This window comes from Pyxicephalus adspersus, chromosome 5 (genome assembly GCF_032062135.1).
Source record: "Pyxicephalus adspersus chromosome 5, UCB_Pads_2.0, whole genome shotgun sequence".
Taxonomy (NCBI): domain Eukaryota; kingdom Metazoa; phylum Chordata; class Amphibia; order Anura; family Pyxicephalidae; genus Pyxicephalus; species Pyxicephalus adspersus.
The window spans coordinates 31,299,328-31,317,900 of NC_092862.1; the positions used below are offsets into that span (position 1 = coordinate 31,299,328).

Consider the following 18,573-nt stretch of genomic DNA (forward strand, 5'->3'; position numbering starts at 1 on the left):
TGATGAAAGTTTATCCTCACCATCCTTGGATAGCTTGACTTATTAAGCAATGTATATTTATGGGGTCATTCTGAAAATAAGATGATAAGGACAACGCAGTTCCTATCATATCATCTAATAACAATGCCCTATCTAAGTTAACCATGAACATGTTTTAAAAATGTAAGGTAAAAGATGTTTGTGACATCTTACGTCTGTGTTGTAAGTAAACATTAAAAAGACAACCACATATTCACAAAAAAAAAGTTTTATTGGTCCTTTGATGGCTTATCCAGATCTTCAGGATTAAAGAAGAAAGGTTTATCATAGCCCATAAGGTGATGATAGTCCCAAGGATTTGGGAATAGGTCTGGATTTACCAGCATTGATTTCTTCTTAGCATAGAAGGTTGTGAACATTTTACTCACATCGGGTACCTCCACATCAGCAGGAGAAAACACAGTCCTCTTTTCTGCAAGAAAGACGTTATAGGTAACCGCAGTGTACAAGTCTCTGTCATGGTTGTGGTACAAGCGAGCCACGTATCCCTTTGTTAATAAGTGCAGAGTCACAGGGGTGACAAAGGTGAAGAATCCCACAATTCCGTAGAAAGCTACCTTCAGAACAAGGCTGTCCACTCCAATGCCCTTCTTCAACAAAATATATGGCAAAAGAAACAAGCTAACAATGCTGGTAGAATAGGCAAATATCTGAATATTTAGCCTATTCATTGATATAGACAGATATATGCTTCTTATGACATTTAACAATAAGATCTCCTATTAGACACAGATAAGATACCAAGAGATAACAACAAAGCCAGAGAAGAAGGATTTAACCACAAGCTGAATTCAGAAGTCTTGGCCATTTACAAGGCTTTCCTAATGACACATCCCTTTGTATACACACTGTAAAAGAGAGATACAGCTACTGAGCTCACACAGTGCTATGCTATGTGAAGCAGCAAAATTATTTGGGGTGCAGTTCAGTGCTGCCTGCTGCAAAATGTTCAAATGTTGGTTCATACACAACCGTTGGTATGGTATGGGAGGACAAACAGCTGGCAAGGCAACATCCATAAGGAGCTGCATGGCAAAGCCTGTCCCTCCTGTCATTCTAAACATAATATAGAAAGAGAAGAACAGATCCTTCAATTGCTAAATTGAATTATGGCTAATTGTTTAGCAATAAACTCCCTACTTTCTAACCTCCTTTGCCAGTTCTATCAATATTGTGTTATACATAGGAATGTGGCAATCAATTTTGATATATGGGGAATTCTCTTCATTTATAATAAGCCATTCTAATATTATTATTAAACAGTATTTATATAGCGCCATCATATTACACAGCGTCTGTACGAGTCCATAGTCCTGTCACTAACTGTCCCACCATCTAATGTCCCTACTATAATCATATGTCATTAATACAGTTTATTTTGTGGGGAAGCCAGAACTGGTACCGGAGTACCTGGAGAGACCCAAGCAAACATGGGGAGAACCTGCAAACTCCATGCAGATAGTGTACTGGCTGAAATTTAAACATGGGACCCAGCACTGCAAAGTACTAACCTCTGAGCCACAGTGCATTCTAAACATAGCCTTAGAGAACCCTACTGTCACAGACATTGCAGACCCCTAAATTGATGGCCATAAGGCTAAAGAATACAGCATGTCTCTCTTGTAGCATTTGAACCAGGGTTACCTCATATTGGTCAATAACAACCCCCCAAGGGTAGAAAAGATTACCCAAAGAGTAGCTAAAAAGGCTGAGGGTCAAATAAGGGTCAGTAAATATTGGGGGCTAATAGGATGTAAGATGTAAGTTTCTTGCCAATCCACCATCCTAAAGGTGTGATGGCTATGGGTTAGACCAGTGGTCCCTAACCTTTTGGAGATCACAGACCACTAAATTTACGGACTCCTGACTGTGCATGTGTGGGGACCAATGTGTCACTAAAAGTGGAAGAAACTTCACCCAGACTGACGTCATAATGCCAGAACCCACCCACTCTCCCATTGCAGGCTCAGTCCAGAGACAACCCGCCCACAGCTTGGGGCTGCGATCCGTACAGGAGACATGGTCTGCGGCTCTGGCCGGTGTGCCCTTCCACAGCAGGGTCCTTCTCCTAACCGCGCTAGGGGGCGCACCAGCCAGAGCCGCGGACCACCAAAATCTTCTCGCGTACCACCGGTTGGGGACCACTGGGTTAGACAGTCAGATTTCGTCAAGTGTGATCCTCAGTTGTCTCCTTCAGCTGTGAGTTTTCTGGCCTCATTTACCAGCATTAAATCGGAGTATGATATATGTATGGCCTCACTATAACCAGTGTATTCCTGAACCTCAAACACTTAGACAGCAAGCAAGTACTCACGGAGAGGAAGTGAGTACACCCACCACAAACTTTTGGCAGGGCCAAGTACACCTATAGGAATGATACCAATGTACTCACTTATATGCAGGACAGCTGCTGACTTCTGAAAGGTGTTGATAGTACTCACAAGAATATTTTTAGTGTGCATTAAGTAAGGTTTTAAAAATTGTCTGTAATGTAAATAGACTTTCAATATTATATCACAAAATTTCTGCTAGTTCATGCCTGGCAGACTGATGTCAGCACAACTTTGCATTACTTTACAAGCACCTACTTTTTCAGTAAATCAGCCCCAATGATCAAAATCAAATCAAAATCCATGTACAGAACAAAATTTAGCAGAATATACAAGATAAGCACATCTACAGGTCACATTGTCATCCTTGCTATGGGCATTTCCATAAAGTTTTACTACTCAAGGTCACACAGTAGATCTGTCTTTTTAAACCATGTGTTATATTACTCAGAGTGTGTTTTTAACTACAAGAATTCCAGCCAGGTGGCAGCTCAAAATTCCTAGAGGATGCAAAAATTCTATTAGAAGCTGTGAAAGAAACTTTGTACACTGACAGCTTATAAACAGAGGGCACTGCCATCTAGTGGGCAACATTCATAACTACAACACTGATTGCTATGGAAAGAGAAGCTAACTTGTGCAATGAAAGTTTCCAGAGTTACGGTATCAACTTTTCACTGTATGCTGCTATGATACTCAAAGAAATGTGGGGTTTGATACATTCGATTCAGGTACATTTTCAATAAATAAACATGCATATTTTTACTTTTGCTACACTCTTTTTTCCCTTGAACCCTTGGAATAATTTTCAAATTATCGGGAGAACCTAAGCAATCCATTTTAGAGTAAATGAAAAATATTTCACTGTCCAGTGAAACGAATGCACCCGCTTCCATTTGCCACCCTTATAAAGTAGCTTAAAACAGTGGTCGCCAACCTTTTGGGACCAGCGGACAACTAAATTAGCTGGCTCCAGATTGCGCATGCGCAGGGAGCCAAGTGTCACTCATAGGGAAAAAAAACTTCCCCTTTAGTGACGTCATGATGCCAGAACCCGACCACTCTCCCGTCACAGGCTCAGAGACACAACCCGCCCACTGCTCTGAGCTTAGGATCTGTACAGGGGATGCACCGGCCAGAGCCGCTGAAACAGCAGGGTCCTTCTCCCTAATACTGCTCCGGGGTGCATTGGCCAGAGCCGCAGAACACCAACATTTTCTCGTTGACCACTGGTTGGCGACCGCTGTCTTAAAAGATCACCAACTTTACAAGGTTGTCTCTTTCACGTGGCTTTGCCCACAAAACTGTTCAGGCATCATCAAATGGGAGCTCAATCAGCCACAGTTCATGGAAACCCTGGCAAAGTCTCTAGGAAAATAATAAAAAGAAACTGAAAATCATTTTAACTTCAATTCAAAAATAAAAACCTACATAATACATTCAATAATGCCATTCTGTCAGGGGTATTTGCAGTAAAAAAAATTAAAGTAGAACGTCAGCTAAAACTCAATTTAAATTGGGACAGGGTTAGAATGTCTTATAGGTTATTCTTGTTGATATCTCCAGTTTCTAAAGTTTGAGAAAAAGTTGGAGAAATTTCCCCTCATATCCTGTCCTAATGAAATTATAGGAATTGAGGGATATCTCCACAATGGGGAAAAAGCTTTTGCTATCTTTGTCCCTGTTTGGGCATCTAATCTTTCCCCCACTTCATACAAAAATAATAATTGAAAAACATACCACAGGCAGAGAGGGGATACATATAAGTTAGATTTTATTAATTAAAGTGAAAACAGCACACATGATTAGTTCTTCCTTCTGTCCAGCATATACCCGAAATTTTCCCAGAAATTTTCCCTGAAAAATAGGAAAGGATGGAAAGCTTTAATAGCAAAGAAAACACATGCTGATAAATACACAGATTCTGGAGAATTACTTATTTAAACTCAGTACAGTAATAACGGACAGTGTACAATGAACATTGTGGCTGTATAGATACTGCACAGGAAGGGCTCACCTGTGGTGGAAAACCATGTACTTGGCCGCTCCAAAGCTTACAGCAAACTGATTCTGTGCACCAAGCATGACTGGTAATCACTTTTACACACAGCTGCGGCATGCATCTTTCCAGCCAAAAACAACTTGTCACTTTTGGGATACCTGCTGCAATCCGCTGGGGCCACAGCCCCATGTCTGAAATGGCCCTAAATCTTGTTGTTCAGTGTATGGTATTATATACTTAGTAATAATTCCTGGGTGACTGAGTAGACAGTCGTTGGTCAGCTTGGGTAAAGTGCAATTTAAAAAAAAAAATAAAATATCTGAATCTATTTCTTTTTAGCACATGTCGCTACTTCCAATAAAAATAGAAACACACTGCAGGCCTGGCTTCAATAGACATGTTAATGTGTTCATAATGCAAGAAATTCAGTGTGCAGTATTTACTAGTGTGTTGAGGATAAAACTAACTACGCACATAGAGTTCTGAAATACAGAACACATAAGAACATGACACAAGAACACACTTATCTATACACTCTAAAAATGTCTGAAGGCTCCTACACTGAAATGAGAGGTTACGGACTTCCACTTTTGTATAAATGTAGTCCTAAATTGTTCATATGTTAAGAGCCAAATGACACTGTACATAACCCCTCGGCAAAAGATATATTTCCTTCTAACTGCCTATGTTATTTGTCTGTTCAATACATTTTTTTTGGAGTTTTCCAAGTTCTAACAAGAGAAAGTAAACAAGAGGAAACAATCTCTTTAAGAGAACTGGACTGAGATCATATCAAGAAATCCTAATTTATAACATTTATAATCAGTGAAAAAACAATGAAAGAAATAAAAAAGGGGGTAGAAAATGGAACACCAGAAAACAGGAGGACAAAAAGGGGTACAACAAGGGGGGGGCAGGTGGGTATAATCCTCAAGGCCAAGCTGATGTAACAAAACATGGGGCCCTGCGGACCACACCAGAGGCTGTGGTGGTCTATTCAAGGGGTTCATACTTTAAAATGGCAGTCATATGCCCAAAAACCAATATATCAGTGACTCCATTTATCACCACCACAAAGTTTGAAGAAGTTTCAGCCAGGCAGCTGCAATTATTTTTTCTCGCAGCAATAAAAACAAAGGATACCAATTTATGGGGATGCTTACGTAACGGGAAAACGGGTCTATGCAAAAGGGCTTCCCATGGGTTTTTCCACAGCATAATCTGCAGAAAAGAGCGTAAATGGTTTCATTTCATTTTAGGGTTCTCCAAAATCCTCATGTGCATAACAGTGAGTTGTGGCAACAAATGTACAACATGTGCGACGACAAATTCCTTTAGCATCCTAGGCAAAAAGCCAATGTGCATTTTCCCCCAATGCGTTGTAACTAACTTAGAAGCATAGGCTGTGCGGTTCTACCTCTTCTGCACCCAATATTTGTTGATGCTCATAAGGTGCCTGTTTCTTCTGCCAACCACTTGGCCCAGACTTGGGCCATGCCATGTGAAAAGCATTGTGCTGCTGTTCTAAAATACTTAATTCAGTCTTACATTCAGTTTTTCACAGCAGTACAAGCTCTTCTTCTGTATGAAAATTATTTAATCTGATTTTCAGTCTGCTTCTCACACTCTGCAATAGAAGCTGAGGCTGGACATCCCAATTATCTGACCCTTTCATTTCCAGTCCTACTGTCCCTGGGCCACCCATTTCATTGACAGCAGGCCTGAAGCAAAAAAAAAAAAAAAATGGGCGAAAGGCCTCATGACGGGGGGGCATAGACGACCAAACATATTTGGGGGTTAAAAGTTCAAGTAAGGAGGTTAATGGAAGCATGAGGCTGTAAGGTGCCTCGTGGCAGAGGGCATGTGGAGGAATGTGGTAAAGGGGTCAGAAGTTCAAAAAAAAAAAAAAAAAAATGAAGGGATATGAAAAATGCGGGAAAGTTTGGGATGCTTGTATTGGTGGGGAAAGAAAAGGGGAGGTGAAGATAAAGGGTTTAAAAGATGGCTTTTGGGAATGGGGGGCATCACTGTAAAATTTCTGCTGGTGACTGCGTTGATGGCTGGTGTGGAGGCACCTATGGAGAGGATGCGGAGGGCAGCTGAATCCCGAGGAGCAGCTTGGCTAGAGACTCAGATAGCTGCCGTGCTGCAGGGGGTCGAAGGGGGGGAGACCGTGGAGCCCCCTCTTTCCAGACCCACTCGGCGGTCTAGGTCCTAGTACGACCCCTGGGGTCCAGCGCCGCCGTAGGAGCCCCGCACGGGACCCTCCGGCTCCTCCGGTCAAAAAGCGATCCAAGGAGCCCAGGAGAGAAGCCGGGAGGAATCCTCGTCTCAGGCGGGACCCCTCATCAGAACACCGGTGGGGAGAATCTCAGCGCGGCCAGTCTCTGCGGCGCAGCAATCGGGGTTTGGCACCGGGCCCGGAGGCGGAGTTACTTACCCGAAGCCTGGATAATCGGAGGGATGACGGTGGAAGGGTGAGCGCGGGGTCCGGCCACGCGATGGAGGCTGTCGGGGCTCCTGCCCGGGAAGAGGTTCGTTCGTTGGCGGCATCGGGACGGAGGCCGAGGAGTGGATCCCTTGAGGCGGACGCTGGCTTGGGTGCTGGTGGGCGGCGTCCTAGACCGGAAGTGCTTCGATCGACCCGGGGCGGAACTTCCAGGGCAGCAGAGGCGCCCGGAAGTGACATCATAAGACGGCGCCCAGAAGAAGGCGAGGAAGGTGGAAGGAGTCCAGCCGAAGGGGCGTTATCGGAGGGGGAGATCCAAGACATTGAGGAGGAGTCAGCAGTGAGGGGATATGGCGGTACGGCGGCTGCGGGCTGGGACGATGCCCGGCGGCCCGGTGAGTACCTTGGGGTATGGGATACCCGGGGGGTGGGGGGGGGATTGCAGGAATTGGTTAATGATGTTGTTTTGGATAGGGGGGTGGTTAAAAGTATGGGGATACAGGGGGGTGTGCATAGTCACTGTCTTGAGCAGGGTCCGGGGTTGGTTTAGGGTGGGGTGATTTGTTGCGAGGTTTGAGAGATTTGTTGGTGAAATTTAGTAATGTGACTGGTGGCGGGGCTGCTGGGGTCAATCTTGGACATAGGGGGGATGGTCATCAGTGCCATCAGTGAGGCTTATAGGGTATATGGAGGGATCGCGTGGCTTAGGTATGATGAGCAATTCCGTCAGCGGAAGTCGATGAGACCGGGCATGCGCTGGGATCATAAAGACATCAGCCTTTGGATGCGCCTTATGACGTTGGCAAGAATGTCCCACTTGCCTTTTCTTGGAAGCGCCGGGGGTTCGGGAATGGCAGGATCCCTGGCGGGTAAGAAAAAGGGTTTGTGTTGGCTGTTCAACGAGGGCACCTGTAAGTTCGGCGCCACTTGTAGATTTAGGCATGAGTCTTCCAGCTGTGGGGGGGCACACTCAGGAGCCCGGTGTTTGGCTAAGGGGCGAGGGCGCCCCAATGACTTTACGGGGAAAAGGGATGAGCCCGGTGAGAGTGGAAAACATGGCCCGTTTTCTAAGTACCCGGATCGACAGGCAGCAAGGGTTCTGACGGAGGGTTTTACGGATGGGTTCCGGATCCCTTGTACACTGGTGAGTATACACAGGGTAAGGAGGAATCTGCGTTCAGCACTGCTTAATCCGGGAATTGTTACTGCTAAATTGCAAAAAGAAGTAGCTTTGGGTCGCATGGCGGGGCCTTTTGTGGAGCCGCCATTTAAAAATTTGATTGTTTCCCCTTTGGGGGTGGTTCCTAAGCGGGAACCGAATCAATTTCGTATGATACACCATTTGTCCTACCCCAAAGGGGAAACTGTTAATGATGGCATTGCGCCTGAATTGTGCAAGGTTGTGTATACTTCATTTGATGCTGCTGTGTCGCTGGTGCGGAAGGCCGGGCAGGGTTGTTTAATGGCAAAAGCCGACATTGAGTCAGCTTTCCGTTTGTTGCCTGTTCATCCTGACAGTTTTTGGTTGCTGGGTTGTTTTTGGGAGGGGGGTTTTTATGTGGACAAGTGTTTACCAATGGGTTGTTCTATTTCTTGCTCACTGTTTGAGATGTTTAGCTCGTTTGTTGAATTGGTGGTGAAGGAAGTGGCAGGCGCCAAGTCCATAATTCACTACTTGGATGATTTCTTTTGTGTGGGTCCGAGAGGTTCCTTTGTCTGTGCTAATTTGTTGGGTACTTTGGAGCATGTGGCTGAGGATTTTGGTGTTCCGCTTGCTGGGGACAAAACGTTGGGCCCAATAACTGAGTTGTCATTTCTGGGGATCATCTTGGATTCGGTTCGGATGGAGTGCAGGCTGCCAGCTGACAAGTTGGAGGCATTGAAGGCTGAGGTGCAGAGGGCATGTTGTTTAAAGAAAATCCATCTGCGGGAGTTACAGTCTCTTTTGGGTAAGCTAAATTTTGCATGCAGGATTATGCCCATGGGGAGGATTTTTAGCCGGAGGCTGGCAGCTGCTACTGCAGGGATACGTAGGCCAGACCATTTTATTCGCTTGACAGGTGTGCTACGTAGGGATCTGGGAGTTTGGAGGCGTTTTTTGGAACAGTACAATGGGCGGTCTTTGTGGCCGGCCGCTCCAGTGGACAATGTGTCTCTGGATCTTTGGACGGACGCGGCTGGGAGTTTCGGTTATGGGGCCTATTTTGCTGGACATTGGAGTGCTGAACCATGGCCGGCGGAGTGGCGGCAAAGGGGTTTGTGTAAGAATCTGGTTTTACTGGAACTGTTTCCCATAGTCGTAGCTTTGACCTTATGGGGGCATTTGTTGCAGAATCGAAAAGTATAATTTCATTGCGACAACATGGGGGTGGTTGAGGCGATTAACAATAACTCAGCGCCTTCCCCTCAGGTTGTATGTCTTTTGCAACATTTGGTTTTGTTGTGTTTGCAATTGAATATTCATGTGCGGGCAGTTCATGTTCCGGGTTGTGAAAATGTAATTGCGGACTCCCTTTCTCGATTTCAGTGGGATCGTTTTCGAGAAGTGGCTCCCGGGGCAGACGAGCGAGGGACTCCTTGTCCAGAAGTGGTGTGGTCGGTGATATGGGGATCCTCTCTGAGCTGATCGAGAATTCCGTTTCGGTAGGAACTTGGAAGGCTTATGTAGGTGTTTGGAGGGAATGGTTGAGGTTTGTGGAGGGTGAACGGGGGTTCCTGGAGACTAAAGGTTGGGAAGAGATGGTCTTGCTATTTTTAATGTGCAACGTGAAGCTTGGGGTGTCCTGTAATGTCATGAGCCGGAAGTTGGCCGCTTTAGCTTTTTTATTTAAGCTGTTTGGTTGGGTGGATGGTACAAAATGTTTTGTGATACGGCAGGCCATGAAGGGTTATAGGAAAAGGCAGGTACGGGTGGATAAAAGGCGGCCGGTGTCCTTTCGGATGTTAGAAGAAATGTGTCGGGTTTTGGGGGAGGTGTGCTTTAGCAATTTTGAGGCTGTTCTGTTCAGAGCCACATTTGTACTGATGTTTTTCGCTGCTTTAAGAATTGGTGAAGTGGTGAGTCCCAGCAGGGGTAAGGAAGGGGGCCTTCGGGTGGGTGATGTGCGGATAACGGGCGGAGTGTTGAAAGTGTGGATCCGTAGATCTAAAACGGATCAGGAGGGGAGAGGTGCTTGTGTGGTCCTGCAGGGTCTATTGGGGGCAGGGCTCTGTCCAGTCACGGTGATGGCTGAGTACCTCGCGGTGCGGCCGGACAGAGGTGGTCCACTGTTTTTGCATGAGGATGGGTCGCCTTTGACGCGTTTTCAGTTTGTGGCAGTGTTCAGAAGATGTGTTGAAGCATTGGGCGGGAGACCTGGTGAGTATGCGGCACATTCTTTTAGGATTGGAGCAGCCACTGAAGCGGCCAGGTGGGGCTTGGGTTCGGAAGTCATTAAGAGGATTGGTCGGTGGGAATCCCATCGCTTTCGTTTGTATGTGCGACCGCATTTGTTAAAAGGCAAGTTTTTGTTTGGATATTTTCATTCTAATGGGGGTGGGGGTGTTGTGCTGTGTAGTGTTGGGCAGTGTGGTTAGTAGTTAGTGGTTTCTTTCTCTTTTATTGCAGATTGCCCGGTTTGCCTAGTGTGGATTCTAGGCCATTCTTTCGTGTATTGGGGGGCCAGAAGGGCTGATGTGCGGAAAAATGGTCGACAGCTGGGATTACTGAGGGAGGATGCCCGGGTTTGTTGGATTGGGATTCCTGCCATGCGGTGGAGTCGAGTGCTCCCGGAGGTGGACAGGTTTGCTAGCTTGGATAGGGCCCCTGATATATTGGTTCTTCACGTGGGTGGGAATGATTTAGGGGTGCGGCCTATGCGGGAGTTGATTTGAGGTATCAAATTTGTCTGCTTACGTTTAAGGGAACCGTTCACGGGCACTGTACTGGTGTGGTCTGATATGGTGGTGAGATTGTCCTGGAGGTATGCATGTTCAGCGGTGAGGTTGAATAAAGGTCGCATCAAGGTTAATAAGGAGGTGGGACGTTTTCTGGTTCGAATTGGAGGATTGGTGGCACGACATCGAGAGTTGGAATCGGATCCTGAGCTTTTTTTGCGGGGTGATGGTGTTCATCTTAATGAGGTGGGGACTGATTTGTGGATGCTGAGTTTGGGTGAAACGTTGCAGAGGGCAGTCCGGGTGTGGCGGTGCTCGCAAACTTAAGGAGTCAAATTTGCGGCTGGTGGCGGTTTTGGTGGTTGTTTGGGTTCATGAAAGTTAAAGGGGGGTAATTGTAAATTTAAATAAAATGGGGGACAGAAAAAAGTTGGTTCTCTTTTTGGTCAGTAAGGTGGGCCTTGCATGACACTTGGTTGTTGGTGGAGGCGGAGTTGGAGTATAAAGATCTGCTAACTGTCCCCGAGGCGGGGTAGGGCGCCTGGGGGCCTGGTGGTAGATCGGGTACAGTGGGAGAAAGTGGAGGGGTGACTTTCAAGGACCTATAGAGATTGTTAAGTTAACACCGTCATAATAAAGATGTTATTTGTATTAATAAAAGGGGCTGCTGTGGCCAATTTATTCCAAAGCATTGTGTATTGTTTTCTTTTATTTCTATGGCTTTAAGAGAAGGGTGTTCTGGGGGGAGGGTTTTATTGGTGGCAGCAGTGAGGTTTTCTTATACGGTACCCTGGTCATGGATTTTAGCTCTTTTTAGCAATTGGAATCAACATGTGAGTGTTACCACAGCTTCCTGGTTTGGGGAGGTTATGTACAGTGTCCTTTAAGCCTTGCTCACCCGCGATAATCTGCCTGCATTTTAGAGATTCACCAATGACAGTGTTGGGTCTAAAATCACCCCTGAAAACAGGGGTGCTCTGTATGCAAATACAGATAGGAGCTCGAGAATAAATTGCTGAATATCATTGAAAATAATTACATTTTAATCTTAGAGCAAGAATAAAGGTCTAACAATGTATGACCACAAAGTCACCATACCTTTATATAGGGAACTTTAGAAAGCTTTGCTCTGGTACTAAGTCTGATTGTCTCTGTAGGAACACATACAAATTCCATCATTAGTGGACATGTGCAGAACGAAAGGTGCAATAGTCAGCTTCTTGGGCAAATAAAAATCAAACACATCCTTTTAAATTACTGGTCACAGCAGATTACTTTGAAAAAAGGTTTTCCTGAGATTTTGTGAAAACAATCAAACCACATGATGTAAATCTGTCAAAAGCACAGATAATTTATTATGATATGATGACAGATGATAAAAAAAATGCAGAGGTGACCTTTAGAGAAAGTTGCATGGCAAAATGAGAACTGAGGACAGATCCTCAATGAGAAAGCTTGTGCAATGCTATATACTGACATCACATATCCATTTTTTTGTCAGCCACAAACACAATGCTAAATATTGATCCTAGAAATCATTCTTTAAAACTGCAACAATCATAAAAAACATTTACATGTTACAAAGCAATAGATATAACCAATGGTAAATTTGAAGAGGAGTTTCAGGTACCAAAGCTAGGAGCAGATATTGAACATGCTCAGTTCAATGGCTTCAAACTGTGTAAACAAACAGAATCACATATTCACAGACCCCATCCTAAATCTGTGTAAGAAGTATAAATACCCAGCTTGAATGAATTTAGATGTGTAGTAGGAAAAGGAAAGCTGCTACAAGGTCTAATGTGCTGATCCCCACCTACTTCATCTGAAAATCAAACACTGGTGTTTTGAGATTTGCAAATTACCTAAACTGCCTATATCTCTGGTTCTACTGATCATTCTGATGACCAGTTTTTACTGAAGGTAATTCGCATTGATTTCGCCAAGCAAAATTATTTCTCATGTCTCTGCTTACAGTGCTACTCCAACCATATCCACCCCTTCCAACTAAATTATCACTGCCCCTTTAGCCCTGTTACTGTGGATGAAGTCTCCTCTCTTCTCAACTCCATCCACTACCTGTCAAGTTGACCCACTTCCCTCTGATCTATTCCATGCCCATTCTGCAACCTCGGGCCCTGCACTAACCAACTATTCAATCTCTCCTTTTCTACTGGTATCCACCCCTCCACTTTCAAACATGCCATTATTCTCCCTATCCTGAAAATACCTTCACTAGACTTCTTTTTTTCAATGGTAATTTCTCCTCTCCCACTCTCCTCCCTGGTGGTGTCCCCCAAGGGTCAGTCCTAGAACTGGTTCTCTTTTCTCTGTACACCTCCTCTCTCGGTAGTCTCACATCCCCCTCAGTCTCCCTCAGTCCTGGATAAGGTCTCATACTGCCTGTCGGCCATCTCATCATGGATGTCTGACCGATTCCTGAAACTCAACCTGGATAAAACCGAACTCATCATCTTCACCCCCTCACATTCCAAATCTCCCCCTGACAAACTTCTAACTGTTAACAACACTTTTATTCCTCCCCTCCCCTTAGGCAAGTTGTCTTGTGGTCACCTTTGATTCTGCCCTCTCATTTTTACCTTTAAGTGCCAAGACAGGATACAGCCACCTAAAAACTAAAATTTCATTTAAACCACCTTCATTTTAGGACATTTTTGTTTTAACAATTTGCCTTTACTTTACAAAAAAATCTTCTTAATTTTTACTCATTTTACCTTGTTGTTTATTCACACATACAGTATATGCCAATGCAGCTGTCCATTGTAGCCAATAATCAATGCATTGAACTCTTAGATGGTAAAGAACCAATAAAGTAACAAATGTGAATACTTTACCTCCTTTTAGGGCACCACAAAAAGGATATTCATCATCTGTTCCAGAACAAAAATCATATCTTGTATTAGAGACTTGTTTTTTATCGTCATTCCAGATTTCAAGTGTAGCATACATATAGTCCAAATCTAGTCCTGCAATAAAGAAACATTAATTTACATGTTACACAAAGTGGAAATCTAGGTTACTGCGATCAGGAAGCCATGCTACTTATACAAATAATGTGTAAACAGAACATCACGTGTATTCACCCTCTTTGTGTTTCCTGCTAAACATTCAGATCTGCTGTTTAATATGAAATTGTCCTTATAGCACCATTCAGCACCAAGTTTCCATGACTAGCTACATTATCAATACCAATACACAGGAGCCTCAAGTTAACTCTAAAATGATTTCTTTGGCAACTAGTTTGTACCCACTCACAATTCAATGAGGTGCCACTGCGTTCAACAGAGTTTTAGTTTGATGAAAATTTTTTCAGAAATTTCAACAAACTTTTTTAAAGCCTTTATTAAATCATTGAGCTCCAGATTAGGAATCTTAAAAACAATTCATATTGGGAATGCTGTCACATTAAAGAAGCTGCTAGCAATTTGCACCAAAGCTGCATATAGACATTACATTTCTGGTATTGGAAGCAATCTTTCTTGTACAGACATTGCAATTCACTTCTATTGCTAATCGCTGTATCCTCCTCCATAGGATATGACAGAGGTTTCCCTGCTCAATTGCAGTGACATTACTAAATCTTTTTTACAGTCTATTACTGTAACAGAGAATGTGATATAGTCCCGCTGATTGTGCTGCTAGGCAGGGATGTGTAAATATTGGGATTGGATGTACAGTAATATAAAAACTTTGGCAGGTTAAACATCTCTCCTACATATATTTGCACAACTGAAGCTGTTTACTATAGCTTTAGGCTTGCTAAACAAAAAAATGAAAATATTTATTACTGGAATAACGAAGCGCTTATCCGACTTCCATAATCATTGGAAGATAGTATCAGGGTCACAGGCAAAAGGTCGGTCCAGGCAGTGTGCAATCCAAGGGTCAGGAACAGGCAAGGTCAGCAACAGGTCAGCAGAAAGGCTATAAATGTCCCAGCAGACAATGACAGCGCAGAATAAAGTCAGGAGCCAATCTGCCTCTAACATCCCCTTCTGCTGTGCACAGCCTCAGAGCATGTGCTGGGGATGCCGATAAAGTACATCTCAGTCTGCACAGCTAAAGGGAAGCAGGAGCTGCTGCTTTTTCTTTGTTCTCCTTGCTGCTGCAAGTAACATTGCTGGTGCGATAATGCTGGCCAAATAAGCATCTCCTATGTCTCTATACCTGCAGGCAAATGGTAGCTTACTCTTTAGCCTTTAAATAACTAATTTATTAGTAATAATGATAAATATTTACTTGGTATACCGGTCACAGAAATATCCACATGTTCTCTCCAGTTAAACAAACAGGGTTCCAAAAAAAACGTTGGCTCCGGGTAGATGTCACCTGAAAAATAAATACATACAGTGGCAGACATGGCATAACAATGAACCCCTGGACAGAACTCCCCCCCCCCCCCCCCGACTGAACTGACTTGCGCTACCTGTTGATTGAGGAGGGTACCTCACACTTTGCACCTCCCTATACACATCCCATAAAAATTAGACATTAACAAAGAGATACTACAGCTTTTGTTTAAAAATGAGACTAATTACATGCAGAGAAGTAACGGCCATGATTTAGAAAGAAACATTATTAGTTAAATTCCAGTCTAAACGCTGGATTTCAAACCTCTTGCAGATGTCTGATGGAGGTCAGAAGATGTTGGGGGACCACCATAAATTTTTGAATGTTGCGCTCGTGTCATGCACCTGATAGTAGATGTGTATACAAAGATTTTTTTTTTTTTAAAGCATACAGAATCATAAGAGTCTATAGCAGATTTTTTTATTGTTGTTAGTGCCTTTGTTGGGCAGAATTCCCCTCATTTGATGTCTCAAAACCAGTATCATTGCCAACTAAAAATGTGTTTTTGTTTTTTTTTTACATCTTCATGGCAGCACATTTTTTAGTTGACTCTACCAGCGGAGTTTTATGAATGTTTGGAGCTTTACAAAAGATCTATCATTTTTCCCAAAAGCCCCACACTTTTCTGTCAATGTGTGCAACTGTTGGAATCGTGGATCTTCATATAGTCCCCGAGTTAAGGACATCCGACATACAGACCCCCACTAGGACACAAAAGGGAAACTGACATGGATTTTATTTCATATAATAAAAAAAGGTTTTGGATCTCACACATTTCATATATATATTTCTTTATAAGTAGCTTTGAAAAGCTATCAATGTGTGGGGAGTCAGGCAGGGTGAGCTAGCCAGAAAACCTTCCACCTACATAACCAAATGTATAAGTGAGCATACATTTACATGGATGTTAGTAGAGACAGTACGGGAAATGGAATTACATACATTATAATAAAAAGTACTCTGTTACTTACCACACAATTCATAATACAACTCCGTATTAGGCGAGTCACAAAGTATGTGTTTTGTAATCGTCTTTACTGGAACAAAAAGAACCAAAAAAAAGAACATAAATGTAACCATATCATACGACATCAAAAAAGCTGTGAGACAAAAATTAAATATATTCAGTGAGAGGAAGAGCAAGCTGTGAGCTGTAAGAGGAGTTTTACTTCCTCTTATTTTTTTTTTTGTTTGTAAAGTGATATTAGCAATTAACATTCTGTGACAGGCAGATGTTTCAACGGGAACAGGCAAAATGGTTTTAAAAAGTATATGCAAAGACATTTTTTCTTTTGCTGTGTCTTCACTGTTTCTAGTACATACATTAATTGTAAATCCACATTTGTAGAGTTGCCACCGAACCAGAATACATTGCAAAATCATTCAGTGGAGACACCTGTTGTCCACAGATGTAGTTTGCAGGCTTTGGTATTACTGCAAAAAACACACTTTCTGTCCATTTGTGGCAGTGCTCACTCGTACCTTTGGAAGAAGCCATAGATGTCACACTAAATATCAAACTTGTCTGCCTTTGTTCATCTCCAATTCATAGTGGATTGAAGGAATTAGAAGTTTACAGATAAATATAAGAATGTTTCCACTCTTTTGCCAAAAATGTTTTTGGCCTGGAAAATTAACACTTATGGAACAGCCACTTATAAAGACTGGTATGATACAACATATTACATTTTTGGAGAGGAGTTAGATTTTTTAAAGAGCACAGAGCACAGCCGCCAAGAGAGAAGGTAAAATGTATTGCAGCAAAATCAACTTTTTTATGTTATTCTTTAATAGGCCACTTTTTTGTGCTTGAGCTCTACTTTTAGTTTTTTTCTCCTCCACTTAGTTGTAAAAAGCTGATTCAGCCATGTAAAAATAAATATAAGCTTTGCAGCAACATTTTAGTTATTGGTTGGTTCCTTAAAATGTAAGTGCTGGTAAAACAAAAACACTGTCCCTTGTACTATTTCAACCAGTTTGGAAAACGCCTTGCAAACCTACTTTGAAATGAATTATGCCCCCCGCCCTGGCAACACCATAGACCCATCCTTCCCCTGCAAGACCCTAAGAATGTTTTTCAGTCTTTGATATATTCTGAGATTCTGCCCCAGAACAAGTATACAGATCAGTAAAGTCAGAGAAATGTCTTCATCTGCATACTTTGATTAGTGGTTTAAAGCTCCACTCTACAATAAAAAGCTTTCTCTGTAATACCTAACTGGCCTCCAGCAGTCTCCTGTAGTAACACTTCTAAGCCTGGATTGGTTTAGACGGACCACAAAGGAATCACTGTAATGTTGGTGTGGACTACAAAAAGCTGCACTGACGTCATGATATAAGCACTACTCTATGCTGTACTGAACATCACTGATGGGAGAAAAGAGACCTGAAAAGGTCACATTACCAGTCAGAAAGCATCAACAAAAAATGTATGGTTGAACCACATTTGACCACATGAGGTGTGCTGCAGACCAGGCACTCTTCTTAAAAAAAGAGAAGATCTGAAAGTACTGAGCAAATGGGCCACCATACTAGCCAAGCAACTGTATTTACTATAATTATATATTGAGTGAGTCCAAGTGAGTAATGGTGGACATCATTTCCTCCTAAAAAAAACTTTTTTTTTTTTTTTTTTTTTTACATTTTTGAGGGGCAAATAGGACCTGCCGCTGCTTGCATTACCACATTGCAAGTTACATATGTAGGGGGGTTGCAGTGCTATTATTCCAAATGGCACCCCAGACCATTACCACACACTAACACACTACCAGAAGTTATTGTGCATTACTGAATTTTTGTTTGTTTTGGTGCGTTGCTTTAACATGCGAAGTAACACCCATGCCTGTCGAGGCATACCAAGTTGGGTAAATGTAAAAGAGCCCTAAAACTTGAAAAGGGTAGTAAAATAGAGGGTATGGGTCTGATTTTTTAAAGCTCTCCAAGGCTGGAGAGGATACACTTTCATCAGTGAAGCTGAGTAATCCAGCAAACCTGAAATAGCTTTTGCTAGCAAATGTTTTGCATCCTAGACAAGATCCATGCCAGGTTTGCTTAATCACTCATTTTCACTGATGAAAGTGTATCCTCTCCAGCCTTGGAGAGCTTTAAAAGTCAGACCCATACCCTCTATTTTACTACCCTTTTCAAGTTTTAGGGCTCTTTTACATTTACCCAACATGGTATGCCTCGACAGGCATGGGTGTTACTTCGCATGTTAAAGCAACGCACCAAAACAAACAAAAATTCATCAATCCAGCCTTGGAGAGCTTTAATAAATCAGTCCCTATAAGGCTAAACCAATTCCTACAACCTATAAATTATATCAGGGGTGCCCACACTTTTTTGGCTTGCAAGCTACTTTTAAACTGACCAAGTCAAAATGATCTACCAACAATGGTATTTGGACTTAATAACTCTTGTTCGCGGTAGAGTTTATTTTGAAAGGCAGTTCTACTCACATTGCTTTTGCGATCTACAGGTAGATCGTGATCCACGTGTTGGGCACC

General features: G+C 43.0%; 1 protein-coding gene across 4 annotated transcripts; it reads right to left on the minus strand.

Moving 5' to 3' along the window:
- Positions 1-335: 335 nt before the first annotated feature.
- On the minus strand, positions 336-16,311 carry LOC140330702 (lymphocyte antigen 96-like). Of its 4 annotated transcripts, none has more exons than XR_011920788.1 (6): positions 16,039-16,258; positions 14,957-15,046; positions 13,552-13,683; positions 4,110-4,226; positions 2,432-2,523; positions 336-451 (listed from the first exon to the last, which is right to left on the minus strand). XR_011920788.1 is itself a non-coding variant. In XM_072411042.1 (6 exons), exons 1-6 carry the CDS (start codon positions 16,283-16,285, stop codon positions 4,147-4,149), a joined length of 660 nt encoding a protein of 219 aa, XP_072267143.1. In that variant the 5' UTR covers positions 16,286-16,311; the 3' UTR covers positions 4,127-4,146. The 4 variants fall into 4 exon arrangements, 3 of the variants coding, with proteins under 3 accessions (XP_072267143.1, XP_072267144.1, XP_072267145.1); XM_072411042.1 differs by lacking the exons at positions 336-451; positions 2,432-2,523 and adding exons at positions 5,535-5,592; positions 11,795-11,847 and having other exon boundaries at positions 4,127-4,226; positions 16,039-16,311; XM_072411043.1 differs by lacking the exons at positions 336-451; positions 2,432-2,523 and adding an exon at positions 11,795-11,847 and having other exon boundaries at positions 4,127-4,226; positions 16,039-16,274.
- Between the last annotated feature and the right edge of the window lie 2,262 nt (positions 16,312-18,573).